This window comes from Syngnathus leptorhynchus, chromosome 2 (assembly GCF_054491065.1).
Source record: "Syngnathus leptorhynchus isolate UIUO chromosome 2, UIUO_Slep, whole genome shotgun sequence".
NCBI lineage: Eukaryota > Metazoa > Chordata > Actinopteri > Syngnathiformes > Syngnathidae > Syngnathus > Syngnathus leptorhynchus.
Genome location: NC_141196.1, coordinates 20,519,063 through 20,537,446, shown reverse-complemented (window position 1 = coordinate 20,537,446; position 18,384 = coordinate 20,519,063). Strand labels below are relative to the sequence as shown.

At 39.6% G+C, this 18,384-nt stretch overlaps 2 protein-coding genes across 3 annotated transcripts in view; both read left to right on the top strand.

The window, feature by feature from the left end:
- The window catches only part of LOC147061201 (connector enhancer of kinase suppressor of ras 2), a 52,518-nt gene extending 48,658 nt beyond the window's left edge, over positions 1-3,860 (top strand). For both annotated transcript variants that reach the window (XM_085901290.1, XM_085901298.1), the window contains exon 24: positions 1,114-3,860. In XM_085901290.1, the coding sequence (XP_085757416.1) occupies positions 1,114-1,323 (210 nt within the window). In that variant the 3' untranslated portion in view covers positions 1,324-3,860. The remainder of the gene's footprint in view (positions 1-1,113) is intronic.
- A 320-nt stretch (positions 3,861-4,180) lies between these two features.
- apool (apolipoprotein O-like) lies at positions 4,181-13,182 on the top strand. Its single transcript, XM_085906343.1, has 11 exons — positions 4,181-4,341; positions 4,977-5,075; positions 5,164-5,283; positions 5,697-5,751; positions 6,679-6,777; positions 8,092-8,183; positions 8,278-8,382; positions 9,415-9,634; positions 9,769-10,014; positions 12,254-12,352; positions 12,708-13,182. The coding sequence occupies exons 1-11, from the start codon at positions 4,330-4,332 to the stop codon at positions 12,791-12,793; spliced, it is 1,233 nt and encodes a 410-aa protein (XP_085762469.1). The 5' UTR covers positions 4,181-4,329; the 3' UTR covers positions 12,794-13,182.
- Positions 13,183-18,384: the final 5,202 nt, after the last annotated feature.

The window sequence follows — 18,384 nt, the reverse complement described above, 5'->3', positions numbered from 1 at the left end:
TAACACGTCGTCTCACAGTGCAGCGGTTGTAGCTTCGATTCCTGCTCCGGCCTTCCTGTGTGGAGTTTGCATGTTCTCCCCTTGCCTGCGTGGGTTTCCTCCCACATTCCAAAGTCATGCATTGTAGACTGATTAAGCACTCCAAATTGTCCTTAGATGTGATTGTGATTGGTTGTTGGTCTATACGTGCCCTGCAATTGGCTGACAACCAGTTCAGGGTGTCCATCGCCGACTGCACAAAGCAGGCTGGGATAGGCTCCAGCGCTCCCGCGGCCCTCATGAGGAGACGCAATTTAGAAATTGGATGGATGTTTGTCTGGATAAGAACCAGAATTAAATGGTTTCTTCCTTGGTTGATGTTCCAAGTCCTTTTTGCGTAACACTGCAATCTGACAAACTACAATGGCTATCATTAGATTGGAGACCTCGCTAAAGCCAAACAATCCAAATTACTGTATGCACCATAATAAAGGACCATGATGCCTCCCAAGTTGTCTATTCTGGTTTACAGGTTTTGTTTATAATCAGCTATTTTACAGATAAACGTATTATTCTTTATCCATCAAATCTCTATTAAAATTTTTGCAAATTTAATTAACCGCATCCTTATAATGAATTCAAAATGAAATTAAGCATAGTTTATAGTAAAACTTGGTAACTTGGTATTTATGATATAGGTTGCAGGAAGGATTATTGCTTTTCCATTTTTTCTCTTTTTTTATAGATGTATTTTGTTGTACTGGACATTTAAGTTTTTAAAAAAAAGATATAATATTAAGGTCAATTTGCAGTTCTACATTTATCGTCACTTGACATTGTGCGATGATGGCGGTAAGCCGTCCTCTTATAAAATAGGGTGCCAGTTTCGGCACATTCAAATTTGGAGGTTGTTCTGGCGTTGACATGCCACCAACAAAACCGTCTTATTAATTGTATAAAAAAAAAAAAAAACACACATTTTTGCAGATCCATTGGATACTTTAATCGGTTCTTTCGAGGCCTATAGCTGACCCCCCCACATTGTTTAGTGGAAAATTATTGAAAGTGTTTGTATAATCCTAATAGTAAAACATAAAATCCTTTCCCACCTAACTGTGGTGATTTCTCCTCCAGGCCAAAGAGTCTGAGCTGGCGGTAATCTGCGCCCTATTGGAGGACCCAGGCTTGTGCTCCCAGACCTTCAGAGAATGGAAACAGTGGCATAGTGAGCTCTATTCCGACATCTGTCAGATCAGCCCCGGCACCAATGGTCAGGATGATCTCTCCCCGCTGAGTGCTCCCATCATGACCCACACACACTCCTTTATTGAGACCCATGTGTGACATAGAGGACAAGACTGAACTCTCGACCTATCTATCGCTCTCTCACGCACACACACACGCAAACACACACATACACTCACACACATTCACGCACACAATCATGCACGGACACACACAAAGCAACACACTTTGTTACGTGTAAATATAGAGGGAACAGTCTGAGATGTGTATGAGTGTACTTTTGATAACTCCAAGGACCCCACAGGGTGCCCGTTGCATGCCTGAACCGAAACCATTAATCTTCTTTTGTCTGTGGAACTCAGCATAAAGTCCACATGCTTGTCAAGAAGAAAATGGGGGACAATGGATATGTTACTGTACATGTCCTTTGTCTACTCTATTTTGTTTTTGCTCTAATTCTGATTATTTTGAGGGTGGAGGGGCATCAATGTAGCAGCAATACAGCAGAATTCTTTTCACCACAGCACTGTACTTTTGTACTAATGAACTTGCACCCAGAGCCACCAATCTTCCCCCTTCACCGTTTCTCTTTTATTTTCTCCCTGCATATCATAGCTCTGTTATTCCAAGTTGATCCGACAGGGCGGTGCAAGAAAAGTAAACTCAGTGACTTTATTTAAAGACTGTGAAAGGTTGCCATTAACGCTGGTTAATCTCTCTTTGCCAATGAACCAATGAAAACAACCACAACAGTCAAACAAGAACCATTCTCTGTATCCACAATTTCAAACTGTGAAAATGTTTATCTGCACAAGGAGATTAGACTCCTCTGTTTGTGAGCAAATTTACAGTTTTAATTTAAATCATATAAAAACCACTCCAATCTCTGTTCTCCGTTATATTCTCCTTCCATTTGAATTGGTCTTTTTCTTCTCTTTCTATGATTGTGTATATGTGTATACTACCGTGTATACAAATGTAAATGTTTGCGTTCCACTACCACTGTGATTTGCTTTTAGAGAGAGCACTGAGATGTATTTGAATGTGTGCTTTTTTTTTTTGTTAAACTGTGATAGCAAGAGTCATTTACAAAGGAGTCAATCACTACAAAGAATGCACTTTCTATGTATTTTCATCTCATCAGCAACATCACAGGATCCGTCTCATTGGCCTCTCATTGCTGTTCAAAATATCAGGTAAAGGCATCTCATTTTCTGAAGATTTATGTACAGTCAACTAATATATTTAAACAAAGACAAATATATAACTATATTTATGTTTTGTGTCATGAATATAATGTAAAGTATGATGTATTCTATGCCAAGGTTTTGCATTGTACCCCTCTTCACACTGTTTCTGTCGATGCAGGTTAACTCAGAGCAAACCCTGTCACCAGTCTGTGCAACTTTGATTGTTTTTGGGGAGGGGGGGATATGCCAAAACATTAAACCTGACCCATAGACATTCTCCGGGTTATGCGTTGCATGAGAAAAGGCCCTAGGACTGATTCAATTGGACAGGGTAAAATATCGAACATCATTTCTGTCCATTTTTTTATAGTCCTAAATCTTCATGATTGCAGGATTGATCACAACAGAGTACCATTGAAGAATGAGTTTTGACTTTTTTGTTTAGAGATTTGGAAAATACTTCTATATACGTATATATGTGTGTTTAGACATGTGCTATACAACAACTGGAAAGTGGGGGTGGACAGCGTTGTATGATTTGCCTCTCTCCATATCCTAAAGGATGTGACAAAAATGTAGATTATCCACCACGGAGTGAGTTACAAGTTACAAAGAAAATCTCATTCTGTTTTTAAATACCAGTCAGTTCTGCCCTACATTGAGTTCAGGACTTAATATTGTGCCCCCTGGAGTGAACGGCCCTCAGACGTATAGTACCTGTTGCATCAAGCACTATATTTTGGTGTGCTTCACTTTCTACTGTTATTCTTTTAGGCTAGCCTTAGTTTGTATCATCGTGTTACACGCTTGTGAAATAACAAAGAAGACACAGAAGTGCAGTTCTGTTTTTTGAAAGGTTCATTTGAGAGTATCACACAGAAACTAAATGATGCAAGCACTTCCCTGTGCCTCCCCGTCCCAACTTTCTCCTTGGCAACGTCAGACTTACTAAACTGGACTTCCTAAATACACATAGCTGTAGACGATTGGGAATGCAGTCTTGGTCTGCGGAGGTCTACACATTACTCATCGTTTTTTGGTTCTCCTTTTTTTTCCCCATCAGTTGCTCAGTGAAATAGCAACTTGACTGTAAACATACAGAGGACAAGTTCTGATTTGCGGCCACAGACTGTGTAATCATCTCCTCATCTTTGTGTAGACCACTAGACCTACAGAACCAGGTCGAAAAGGGAGATTCACTGTGTGTCCTTTCAGGGGTGTACAACCTCATGGTACATTGCACAGGTGTGTAAGATGTAAGTTGCACTGCGACATAAAAAAGGAACATATTGCTCTTTTTCAAGGATGATATTCGCTTACTGTAATTCTGTACAATAAACGGACTAAAGATGATATTTAAAAAAAACAAAGAAAGACAAGTACATTTATTCTTCCTAAAGTAGCCTTTTTTGGTTTCATATACGTATATGAATATATATATATTACAAAAATACAGATTGTAAGTTGTTAAACTTTGACTCCAATAAACTGAATCCTCTGCACTATAAGCTTGCTTTATGCCTCGATCTTATGCAAATTCAGGAAAAAATATATATGTAAAAATACATCTCTCTCTCTCTCTCTCTCTCTCTCTCTCTCTCTCTCTCTCTCTCTCTCTCTCTCTCTCTCTCTCTCTCTCTCTCTCTCTCTCTCTCTCTCTCTCTCTCTCTCTCTCTCTCTCTCTCTCTCTCTCTCTCTAATGGTCCATTGTGTTTGCTAATTGATTTATAAGGCTAATGGATCATTAGAAAACTCATATACGTATAGATATATTTCAAAGACAGACAGACATACTCCATACGAGAAATTCCAATAAGATGCAGTAATATTTCTTACTAGTAGATGGCAGTAGCTAATCGTGATCTGGAAAACTCAAAGCTGCAGTCCCGGAAGAAGAAGAAAGACGAGCGGTGCCATGGCGGCCAAGGTGAATATGTACCGAACATATTATTTTCCACCTGAATGTGTACACGATGCGCTTATGGCTGACATTACAGTGTTGTTGATTGTCCGATATAACTTAAATCCAGGTTTTCAGTATCTGGGAATGCCTAGCAGAATGAAAACAAGGCTAACGATTCATCGTTGTAGCCCTTTGCACCGGTAGAGTGACTTAATTTTCAAGTTCAACTGCATTGGCACCTTTAAGACACGATCAAAAGATATAATGTCTGCTGAAACACACAAACAGTTGTTTTAAAAGTATTACATTCATTCAGCTTGAGTGCCATGCGCCCACTGTATGCATTTCTTGCATCAGTAACATAATACAGTAGGTTCACGGCTGTGCATTTCTGAGCTCAAACTAGTTGACTGCACACATGACAAATACAATACAGTAGGCTACAGATTGATGTAGCGCATTTAGGTGCAGCAGTAATGTAAATAGAATGAGGCAACCACAAAGAAAGAGAAACCAGTCAAATGAAACACAAATGGATATACAGTAGTAGAACTGCAACAGTTCAAAGTCAGTTGGATGCCAAAGAATAAAAATGGGCCATCAAACGACATTTACCATATAGAAAGTCAGACTCTGCATTGCATTGTTTATTTCTCTAGGTGGCTATGGTGGCCGTCCCGGCGGTGCTGGGGATAGCCTCCATTAGAGTGTACACCATTAGTGAAATGCCCACTGAAGGCCTCATTACTCGAGACAAGGTACCTCCATCCGTGTTGAAGGAAGCCAATCCATTCTATATCTTTTATGTGACAGTTGAAGCATAACATGATACCCTTTTATCCCCAGATTAACATCTACACCCCAGTAACTAAGTCTGCTCAGGTCCAGCCTGATCAGCCAGGGCTGATTGAGAGTGGCCTAGCTAGAGCAAGAGAACGTGTCCTCCCCTTTGTCCATGTGGTGAAGGTACTTAGATCTTTTCTGGAATTATGAAGTTAACCATTATGTTTTGGTTCAATTTGACCCAACACTGTCTGATTTATGAATCAATAGTAATAATAATCTCATTGTTTTGGGAAGGGAATTTTATGTATCAAAAGTACTAGTGGTATCGATATTTCGTATCAATATCGGTTAGTAAAGAATTGAGTAGTACTCAATAGGTGGTATTGGTTTATATCCGCGATAGCTTTATGGACCCCTACCTGTATTTTTTAATGCATATTTAAGAAAAAGTAATTACTTTTTTCTAACACATCTGATTACTTTTATTATTGTTTAAAAAAAAAAAAAAAAACACCTTCTAGAGCCACACTTGCATGTGTACGTTGTTCAGTGAAGTTGCTTTTCTTGATGATTGTCTACCATTTTACCCACAGGGAGCCTGTGTCTCTGTGAAAACAGGAAGTGTAAATCTATACCACGCTGGAGAGGGTGAGTTCACTGTAGGTACATATAATTTGCACAAGCTGTACAATGTGATATCATTAACATTTATTGCAAGTTTTTCTTTTATTCCAAAACACACACAAATTGCTTTTAGTCCAAATCCACTGTCATTGCTAAATATCGTGACTGACTTTCAGGGTTCATACTTAAGTATGAAAATGTATGGAATTAGATCTTGTAACTTTCCAGGTATGGAAAGTATGGAAAATAGAAACTATTGTATGGAAAAATACTCATGGTCCCAGCTCTATTTCCTAAAACAAACAAAAAGATACATTTCTAAAACTAATATAGGTTGTCTTTTGTCACTGCAATGTTTCTTCACATATGCATCAATCTTGGTGAATACTTGATTCTGATTGGCTCCAAAATTGACATCTGCAATATTGTCATACGGTCATATACACCCTTTAAATAATAATAATAATAATAATAGTAATAATCAATTATATTTATAACGCACTTTATATTCGAAGGAATCTCAAAGTGCTACATGGCCAGTAAAAAACAAGAATAAAAAGCAAGGACAAGTATAAAACAACTGGACGACAGCCATGATATAAAAACAGGAATTACAGAAATGCCAAAGTAAAGAGGTGAGTTTTAAGTCCGGTTTTGAAAGAGTCAGTAGATTGGGGTGCTCGTAGGTGGTCGGGGAGGGAGTTCCTTAATGACTTAAGCACCTTAGTTCCTCTCAAAATGTTGACCTTTCCGCTAAGCATGGAAGTTGGGTGTATGATTTCTGTTAATTGCTAAGTAAAGATCAACCAAACCAACCAACATGGGATAAAACTATGTTTTGTACAGAGCTAATTAATACCGCTGTCACAGTCTCACTCAAAAGTATCAGTGGCGTGAAAATTACTGTTGGAAAAAAGAGGGACAGCTCATTTACACTATCTGTTTTTTTAGATGTATACTATTACTTGAAAGATCCTCCCCCGGGTTTCCTACCCAGGTGTGGCACCATCACCATGGCTGGCCTACTTGGTATGTTCTTGGCACGCAAAGGTAAGATGATCACACTCGCGCACATATGCACGCACGCACACACGCGCGCGCACACACACACACACACACACACACACACACACACACACACACACACACACACACACACACACACACACACACACACACACACGCCTATGAGGAGAGCCTTTTGGATATCTGCTGATGTGCACATTCACAAGATCCTTCATTCTTGTCTGGTGATTCGATTGTTTTCTACTATTTTTTTGTCATTTGAACACCACTGCACTTGGGATCACCAGAAGCACTCTGCCAAGAATGGAAAGCATCTACCGTACTCGTCACACATTTCCCATTTACACAAACAGTGCTCCACATAATTCTTTGCCTTTTTGTTTGTGTTTGTGTTTCCGTTTTTCGTTTGTTAGGTTTATTGTTATATTGCTTTTTCTTGTTCTTGAGTGTCTCTTGTTTGCCATTTCTTTTGCTTGTTTTTTTTTATTACGATTTCTTGTGTTTGCTTTTTTTTTTTTCATTTGCCATCATTTTTTCCTTGGTTACATGCGTTTGTCTTTGTGAGTTCTTATTCTTTACTGCTTTTTTTCTTTGCAATTTCTTTTTTGTAGAGTTGTTTGTCTGCGATTCGATTTTCTTTTTTTTTTTTTTTTTTTTTTATCGCTTGTTTTACAATAAATAGCATGAGAAGCGCAGAGCTGTTTCATCTGCTCTTCCATTTCGAGACCATTGGCATAATCAAACGTGTACGCAACTAGAAACAGGTTTTCTGCAAAAACGTAGTGTGTAACTTGAAAAGTTTTTAACTTGACGTTCCACTCTATACTTAGTGTATATAAATTACACCTTAATAGGCCTATAATAGGATGAACATGGATAGAATTCAAAAGACGAGAACACTCTTGTCAGCCATGTGGAAATTTAGTTGGTAAATAAACTTGGTAAAGCCTGGCACGCACAAGGCGCCGCGCCATCGGCGCTTGTCATCGGCGCTCTGTCATCAGCCTTTGTCACCACCCGCCATTGGCACCCATGGCGCCTCGCCATCAGTTATCAAATAATGCTCCCTGCACACAAGGTGTGAATGTCGACGGCAATGAGCTTCAAACGCGCCTAAGCATCAGTATAAACCTAATAAACGTAGTTCCATCAGCCATGCATGTCATTTATGTCCCAAGAGTAGAACTGCCACAAGAGGGCGCCAGTGACTGGTAACGGTGTCATGCTTGTCAGTGGCTGGTATCACCTGGTGCTTGTACAAACCTTTGCAGCGGTGAATGGAAACATACAACCTACTGCTGTGTTGAAGTTTCAAATATTGCAATGATTATGTTTTAGGCTCTCGTTTGAAGAGGATTGTAGTCCCGTTGGGTCTTATGACTGCTGGGGCATCAGTGTGCTACCCAGCCCAGGCAGTGGCTGTCTTTAAGGTAAAGATTTTAACCTTGGAACCAACCATTAACAACACACCCATATGGTATTGTTTATGTGGCAATAATACACAAATTTTCTTTTGTTACCAAGGTGACAGGCAAGAAGATGTATGCTGCAGGCCAGTGGAGCCGTGCTGCTGTGTCTTCACTACTCACATCGAAAGCCCCTGAGCTTGATGCTGCTCTACAGCCACAGGTTGGTTATTTATCCCCTTAAACATTCAAACAGAGTCATTATGGTCATGCTCATTAATGGGTGTAAATTTGCGGTGGGGCTTTTTTGTTTTCTTTTCCCCTCCATATTCATGATATATTCGTCCGTCTGTCCTCGTTATTTCCTAGGCGTTTCGATCATTGCTTCTGTCTGTCCTCAGTTCGTCTTTTTTTTTTTTTTTTTAACTTACATGTCCTTTGTCTGCAAAATGGCCGTTTGTCTGTGACTGAGGGACAAACCACTGGGTAATACACCAGTATACAGAAGCTGTTTGACCAAACTCGTGTTTACAAAACAATACGATACAACACAATAAAATACGTTAAAATATAGTTATGATTGTGAGCATGAATTTAAAAACGGAAGTAATAATCATGCACATTATACCATAGTGTTGTTAAATTTATTTACATGCATTCATGAACAGCACATTTTGATTTCATCGGAGGATGTTATGCTTGATTAAGTCATGTGCTTTGCTCGACTTTTCTTTGCAACTCTTAAGAGATTTATTTATGAAAAATGCATTTTCATCAGTGCCCATTTATAAGCCAGTTAGGGCTGATTCCAATTTGGGTAACAATAGGTGAATTCAGCTGGAAATTCGTCATCCTGTACAAAATAGTGAAAAGATGAGAGCTCACTGGAACTGGAAGAGTCCATGTTAAAGCTTTTCATGATGCTTGATGGTATGTATCTTTATTTTATGAATACAGTTTACACTACAACGGTTTTAGCCACTTAAATATTACTATGATAATCAATAGAGACAGTCAAGCTTTAGGGACAACTTTGTTTTCAGCGTTTTTATATTCATTTCATGATTTTATTTAGTATTTTGTTTCCAATCCTTAAGTCCAACCAGTAGTGGTGTTCAATTAGCTGTGTTGGCATTGTCAAACAAAACATTAATTCTGTAGCTTTTATGAAGTTATCTCTGCCATTTTGAATCAGGGCTAATGGTTAGTTGAACAGATGAGCTTCCCATTTTGATTGCATTCCTCTTCTTCGCAGGCAACTCCTGTTCCGCCTCCAGAGGCTGCAGTGGTTGACAAACCTCGTCACGCCTCGGAGCCAGGCTCAGCGCAGAGTGTTGCCATCTCAGACTCCGAGGTGGGATCAGCGGAGTGTGTTCAAGACACTGATAAACTCATCATTGCTATCGCAGCCACAGAGGCGTCAGTCACACGCACAGAGATTTCAGCCGAGCAGGCGCCTGCAGAGATAGACTCAGGTACAATAGATATTGATCTCTGTCTTCTTGTATCTCGGTCTTTATTTCTCAATGTCACATCAGTCACATGAGGCATCTACTGTCATTCACGCCTGTGTTCTAATTTTGTGATCTGTCCTCCCGGGTTTGTAAAGAATCACTCGACACTGTTCAAAGCGAGGTCCCAAGAGCCTCAGAAGAAGCACCAGAGGGCGCCCTTGCTGTATCTGTGGATGCCATCACCTCATCAGCGGTCATCTCTCTGGATTCTGATGGCATCCCTGCTGAGGCCCTGGCTGCTGAGCCCACACTAAGTTCAGAATCAGAGACCAAAGAGTCTACTCAAGTTGAATCGGTTTCTGCTTCCAGAGAGGACCTGCCTGTTCTAAACACCTCAGCAGGTATTCCCTCATGTCAGTGTGAATAGTGTATATCTTTCATCTAAAAACAGAAATTGATTCGAACATGTAATAGGCCAATTAATGCTAGCTGCCTGCAAAATTATTATTGTAGGTAACATCTACTACAAACAGGGGTAGAGCAATGCAAGTCCCTGCCACTTCTGTTACAATTGAGACAAGAATGTTGGAATTTCCTCAAAATAGTAAAAAGAATTCCCATGGAATTAATGGCAAAACAACTTTTACTTCGACATTTGCATTGTAAATCATATTCATACAGAAATGACAAACATCTGGAGGGACAAAAAACTCAAATATGTTATTTAATAGAAAGGAGACTTTTATTTATTTTTTTCCAAAACATTCAGTCCATAAAAACAGCTGCGGCCCCTGGCCAGGCAATTGTGAAGTCTGCCTAGTGAAGCATTCATGCTTTACTTTGTGGAAATGATTGCTCACTTTGGGACAGCTCAGATAATACTTCTTGTCTGAGACGTTTGTCTTTAAATCAATAATGTCATCGTTGTGTCTTTTTTATTTATAGTTGATTGCCTGTAAATCTAGATTGATTCTAGGTCTTAAGCCCGTATCTAACTGTTCAGCAAGTGTTTACGTATAAAGCGTTGGCATTTCGTTCGGGTTCCTAAAAGGCTGCAAAGAGTTGCAAACCGTTTTTCTTGTTCAAAATGTGTTTGCTGTTGGTGAATGTCTGGTGAACGTCTTTGCGACTGTTTGCATCCTTGAATGAACCCTGATGAAAAATCAACATTCAGGCTGTGCGTCTACCCAAGGTAACCTTTGCTGCCTAGTTAGTTACATGCTTTACACTGGAGTTCACTCACCTTTTTTTCCTAGACCAGGCCTTAACATTGTTTTTTTTTTTTTTTTTTTTTTTTAACTCACATACCACTGTGGCTTGTGTTTTCACAACGTTACTCGCCACTCAGTATTTTGACTAGCCACATGTATTTTGTTGGATAATAATGTTATACGCATTACCGTCAGCTTGGACATTCGGTTAAACAGGTCCAAGCATCAAGCTGTGAGCAGCACTTTGTAAAAGAAATGAAACGGGCACTCAGACAATTGCAAAATGAATACATTACAGTCAGGGCTGTCAACTATGACCAAAGCTCGGTGTGAAACATCAGTCGGTCCCCGGTCAGGTAGACCAGTTTACGGTGTGAAGCTTTTAAGGACTTTGGGTGACGGTAAAAAACACAAATTAAACCCCACTGAAACTAATAAGCTATGTAGACTTTGAGCGGCTGACTAAGCACACCATGAACAGAGGTAAAATGTGAGTAGTCCATCTCTCATGTTTGCCAAGGCTTTGTGGTCATTTTTTCAGCTCACAATATCCTGTGTTTGTCCAGACATTGTCACAAATTGAGAACAAAAGGCAGGGAAAGCGGTAAAGGCGGTTTTTCGAAGGACAGCCACACAACCAGTCTTTTCGAACGTACCATTCGGTTTGGAAAGAGAGAGTTATCTTCTGTCCCATAGTTTGAAGCAAACCTTTTAGCTCTGGCGTAGGTCTTCCGTTGTTAATAACTTTGCTTTTTGACTAAAAGTCCAGTTCTGAGAAATTTATAAGCGTTGATGGATAATCCTCTTCCAATTTGGCAGTCCAACTGAGCAAAACACATAAGTAAACAGCTTGCAGCAGTGCACTTGACTCAAACTTGGCGCCTCTGTAGCATCAAACACGTACCCCCCCCCCCCACACACACACACACACAGTGTGGCAGAGTACTATCTGCTGCAATCTGTGCCTTTTTATTGCAGCTTTATGTCCCGTCAGCAAGACAAAACGTTTCGCCGAAATATGCAATTTCAGCAATTTCGACCATAAAAAATGTGCAAATTTACTCGTATGTAAAGCTCCGAAAAATATAAATATTCATTTTGTTATTATTTTTCCTTACTTGTCACAATGACATGGTTACCACACGTCTCTGATGGGGATGCTAATCACGGGGGATCGGGACGAAAAGAACACATGAAGAGATGCGAGTTGGAGTGATTTTCAGCAAAGACTTTATGTTCTACAAAAATATTGGAGAGTTGGTGATTTTGTAACTATTGATGAGCGAATTGGTTTTGTTACTTTGAAAAGCTTTATTGAAATAAATTGACCAACTTTTGTTGTAGTTGAACTCAGCAAACACAATACAGGAGACCAAACTGACCATTGGATTGACCCTGTGCATATGTATGTATGTATTGTCACCACCAGAACCAGATGTGGAGCCAAAAACAACGGCAGCCACTGGATTGGTTGAGGAAGGGTCACAGGCGCACATACCCGCTGAACAGCCTGCTGCAAATGGCAAAGGTAGGTGTGGTACAACTTCACTTGAGTGAGAGTGCTTCAAGCAATCCCAACTTTCTACATCTAAACCAGACATGATGACATGCTCATTCATAAGGCAAGTTATGGAACTGACACGTAAGCCTTCTAGCAAAAGAAATGTCTGAGTGAGTGAAATCTGTTTGGTTTCATATTAGATTTTGTCTGGTTCGTCTTCTTGAGTTTATGTATAATTTCTTTCTTACGCATTCACTTTGAAAAAATAAATTAAGTTGTCAACACCAATTTAATCACTGTCAGAGAATATCTTATGAAAAGAAAATGAATCCAGAATGATTTTTTTTTCCCTCTGTCGTTGCATTGATTTGCTGGCCACTAGGAGGCGCTGGGTTGCCACTAAATCCTACACTCCTGGACTTTGGGCAGTCCAGTCCTGAGGATGAAGACTTGTACAGCACTCGCTAACAATACTGGCTATCACGCACCTCATCTGGATTGACACACACTAAGATGATAAAACTAATTTCTGCCACAACATTTTACTTGAATAAAAATAAGAAAACCATTGGTTTTAAGATATTTTTGTGAAAGAACAGCTGTGTGCATGTGTCCTACAGATGGCCGACTGACTAATCGTCACACTATGTGATGGTTAACAACAATTTGCTGATACATTGCAGTCCCCAGTGTTCTGAATTCACAATGCCGTGGGTAACCACGTTGAGCAGTCGGGACGCTGTATGCCATATGATGATAATAGAAAACAAAAATGGATGTAAAGTTGTGCAATTTTGTTGTTGCCAAAATATTCCTAAATGATTAAAGAAGCCAAATAAAGATATATTTTTAATGGATTTGTGCTCAAGTGTGTTATCTGCTTCAATCACAGTTACTTAACCACAATGTTTACCAAGAGAAACCATTATTTGTTGTTCATATTGAATTATATAAGACAAAATGGATGTGGAAGGCTTTGAGTGCCTGAGCAAACACAATCTTGGACAGATCTTGCATCTTTATTTTTATTTGCACAATAAAACATAGTTACAGAATACCAAGAGGGACAGAACAATTGTGCCCTTGACCAAAAGAAGCCCATGGGCTTATATAAGGTACTCCTCTTAAAAATAAAAACATTAAGTTTATGTTTAATATTTAAGTCTAGTAAATGCTATAGATGTATGAATTAATAACAGAATCACAATATACACTACTGCTCAATGTTTGGGGGTCACCCAGACAATTTAGTGTTTTCCATGAAAACGAACATAATTGCACAAGGGTTTTCTCATCATCCATTAGCCTAATGCAATAAGCAAACACAATGGACTATTAGAACACTGGAGGGATGGTTTCTGGAAATGGGAACATCCATGTAGATATTGCATTTAAAAAACAGACGTTTGAGGTTATCCTCATTGAAAAAATAACAATTTTAATGTAAAAATAAGGACAGAAGACACCTCAACAAACCAGACCTGAACATTTTGTATGTGGAAAGAGCATAAGACATGTCTAATGATTTTCAGTCTTTGGGAACCACAGAATTTGATGAAACATTTGTGAGGTACGAGGACTGAAGGTACGGCAGCAAGGTGATGGATAGTTCATTCTTAGGTAGTTGGGGTGAATATCAAATGATAACACCAGAAAGAACACGTTTTGAAAAGTGCCTGGTTGTGAAGAATGTATTCAAACATAAACGGGCATTTTTCCAGCATGTTGTTATAATAGGGTAAATATGTCAAACTTAGAATTTATTAGTAAGGGTGCAAGGAATGATGATCGAGTTATTGATTGAAATTTATTGATTCTAAAAAATCTATACTTTTAAAGTATCTGTTTCAGGCAATATGAATACTTATTAAGCACCCCAGACAATGTTACGTTACAGTATGTCAAATATGGATAAATTAAGCTTATAGATTGATTACTGGGTAGCACATCCGCCTCACAGTAAGGAGGGTGCGGGTTCGATTCCACCTCCCTGTGTGGAGTTTGCATGTTCTCCCCGTGTCCGCGTGGGTTTTCTCCGGGCACTCCGGTTTCCTCCCACATCCCAAAAACATGCTAGGTAGGCCGATTGAAGACTCTAAATTGTCCCTAGGTATGAATGCAAGTGCGGATGGTTGTTGGTCTCTGTGTGCCCTGCGATTGGCTGGCAACCGGTTCAGGGTGTCCCCTGCCTACTGCCCGATGACGGCTGAGATAGGCTACAGCACGCCCGCCACACCCGTGGGGACAAAGCGGTTCAGAAAATGGATGGATGGATGGATGGATGGATGGATGGATGGATGGATGGATGGATGGATGGATGGATGGATGGATGGATGGATCGATGGATCGATGGATTAGCTGAGAGACTCCTGATTATACCATGTTTTTGCATGCATGCTCAATATTTATTACCTTATCTTTAATGAACTCATGGATATTTAGTGCATGAGACTTGTTTGGTTTTAATTTCCTTTATTAATTAGGAGCTTTGTGTCCTGCTTAGGAAGAGTGTAGTTAGACTGTAGTTAGATTTGTTTGTAATTAAGGGAGCATTTGTTCATCTGTAACCACCTACTGGTGAGTTCTAGTCAGAGCTGTGTTGACATAAACTTCCATGGTCCAGGTGACACTGGTGGTATTTGTGTCTCCTAGAAATAAATAATATAAATACATATAAATATTACAACAAAGTCATAAAAAAAATGAAATAGGACAGGCACTGAGAGTGAACCTTAACGAACATCTTTGGTCATTTTTCTATATGCTACATTTTCAAGGACTTTGAAGAGACATGGTAAAATAGAAAATTGAGCTCTCCTTCTTTGAAGACAGGTACACTCGTTTTCATTAGTTCATATGAAATTATGTTCCTTTGTCGCATTAACAGCCCCAAAGGTCTAAAAGATTGTCTGACCCAATATGGCTGAGTCAGCAAAGTTTAAAGGTCGGGGGACATTTTCTGTGTCAGCTCTCTCTGGCCTCCATTAACATGGTCTTATTTAAATGTGTATTTTCTTATCTATTGACATTTCATGGTAGATCACTGTTGAAAGCAAATCATGAAAAAGCGAGACTGTGCCACTTTCCTTGATGACAGGCTGCAGACTTTCTAGAAGAATGTCCTTTGGACACATGAGACCAAAACAGTGCCTTTTGTCAAGGCATATACTACTAAACTCTTCACAGATGCAAGCAAGGAGGAAACAATGAAGGAGGCATCTACAGGGCTGCTACATCTCGCACAGTGTCACTTGAATCTGATCTGAAACATGCAGTTTGGATTTTGGAGAGTAAAACCTACCGACTTGGGACAACTGGAGTGCTTTGCTCATGACAAGTGACAGTTTTGCAGAAATTGTTTGATTGCCGCGAATTTTGTCCATTTGTTTGTTGATGCGCAACTTGTCTGATCTTCATGAGTTAATTTTCAGTCAAATTCGATCATTACTTATGTCATTTTAAAATTATTTCAGTGACTGCTTTACCCCCCACCCACACCTAAGCTAGGCAACTCTGCTCCTATTGCCTGTTTTTGAAGTTCTCCTATGACAACATACCTGATTCAAATGATCAGTTTATCAGCGAACTGTGTAAAAATCCTGATAAGGATCCTGATCATTTGAATCGGTTTGTTGTAGACTAACATTCCTAACACAGGAAGAACAGTTGCTCTCTCGGTCTGGCGTTGCCTACCCTTGAGCTAGCTTATCGTCATTTTGTGTGTTGTTGTCGTATTCAGAAAGCAATGACACTGTATATACTTTGTTGCTCCAATCTAGTATATATAAATTGTTAAATTCTGGAGCAATCCTTCATCGAATTCTTTTATCTTTGCTACTCTCCATGCTGATAGTAACTACCAGAACACTGCATATTTTCAGTTGAACTATTTAATGGATGCCACAAAGATCAAGACACAGCTGTGGAGCCTTTTCTGCGAAATTGCGGAAGGGGGGGGACTCATTCGATTGCGTGTGGCTCTATGGCCTTAAATGAACTCAACAAATCAGTGTGCCAAGGGTGTCATAGATAAGAAGATGGCAAGCCAGCAGGAAAGGTCTCAGCGACGGAACCGTCACCTATCTAATTATCAAGAGCCCCAATCTAACATCTATATATTTGCTTAGATCAGGGGTGTCAAACTCATTTTTTTCGCGGGCCGCATTGTAGTCATAGCTTCTTTCGGAGAGCCATTATGACTGTCAACCCAAATAAATGTATGAGCACCTCATATTATATACAGTAAAAGCGACAAAACAAACTGACAAATAACTCGTTTTCAAATCAGATGAGTAAAGACTGGTCAAATATTTAAAAAAAATTGATATTAAAAGTGAAGACAGTTTGCAATTCTAGTCACACAAAATTGATGCACAATTTGTCTTTGCGGGCCACATAAAATGTTGTGGCGGGCCGTATCTGGCCCCCGGGCCTTGAGTTTGACACATGTGGCTTAGATGGTTGCAATTGCTTATCTGACATCTTTCAGATTGAAGGAAATACACTTCTTATACTGACCCCAAAGACACAAGATGGTTGCGTATGTGTTGTCGGCTTTATTCTGTGGTATATTTTCTTTAAGGATCAGGTTTGTTCCAGCAACCTTCATGAGTGGCCACCGAGCGTGCCTGTCTTCTTACGAGGAATGGCATCAAACTTATTAACTACACATTACACACAAAAAAAAACCATTTGTCTTTTTTTCGTCTTGAATATGGATTTACAGTTTCAGGTGATTCCCATGCATGAAGCCCAATAGGTGACGAGCGGCTCTCCAATGAGTCGATGCCTGATTTGTCTACAAAGGTGCCTCGAAAGCCTCATACTTGGTGGCTAACTGCATTAAATAGTTATTCAATATTGGTGACAAAACAAAAGAAACCAGTGGACTCACGTTTATTACCAAGTACCATTAAACCCCCTACGTCGCTGAATACCTTGTATAGACTTGTACAGAAAAAAAGGTTGGGGCCCACCGCTCTAGAGTCATTAACCCTTGTCTCCTGTAGGCACAGATGGTCAAGTCATAATGTAGTTAACGTCCTGTCCCGCTCCTTTCCCGGAGCTGATAACACCTCCAGAGAAACGTCAGTGGAATGCAACCTTTTGTGTTTCTCCCCTTCACTATTTTCAGATTCTAACTTAAATCTGATGTTACTACAAAACTAGAGCAATGTCCAAATTTTTAAAATTATTGTATACCTCAATACCGAGAACAATTTTCAATTTGTGAAGTTTCAGGGATTATTTGTATAATGTAAAAGCTACGATAGATGGCATCCACAATGCACTTCTTTATTTTTATCAGTGTTGTAACAGTTAAAACATACAACATAATCAGTGGCACCCCGCCCCCCTAAGATTTTACTGTATGCAGTTTATTGGATTTTTGTTTCTGTCCTCGTGGATTGGCGGTAATAAATATGGTGCCAAAAATAATTCTTCCCTCATACTCAAAGAATTTCTCTGCAAATAATCTCCCGTTGGATGCTTAAACACAGAGCTAATGTTAGCCCCATCAATCAGCATCTTCTTCTCAGTGACTAGAACGATGAACGTGGGTACTAGCCTGATTCCGTGCCGCTCCTGTACCGGCTGCCAGTTACATCAATCTTAAATGTCACTTATCAGCAACGAAGGAAGCGTTAACCTTGATGCAGAGCCGTCACAAAGATTGGAAATCTGTTATTTTTTTGACATCTGGCTCTCTGCTATGTTTGTCACTGTGTGACTGTAAGTTTATAATTTATTATCAAGGCATTTTGCCTTGTACACTATAGTCCGTGTCAGGCATTATGGATGGGGAACAATAAATCTACTACTGTTGAAATGAAAGTACCTTGTACAATAGAGCTGCATTTAGGAGTAGACTTTGCCACTGACAAAACAAATACAAAAGTACACTGCAGACAAAATGAATGGAACAAGTTGGTTAACAGTGGTTTTGAATGACAAATAGGACTTCCCTTGCCAAGCAAAATCTGGAGAAAATCTTTTTCTGCACCTAGCAGGTAAAAGAGACCCGGTGACCCTGTTCCATCCATCCATCCATCCATCCA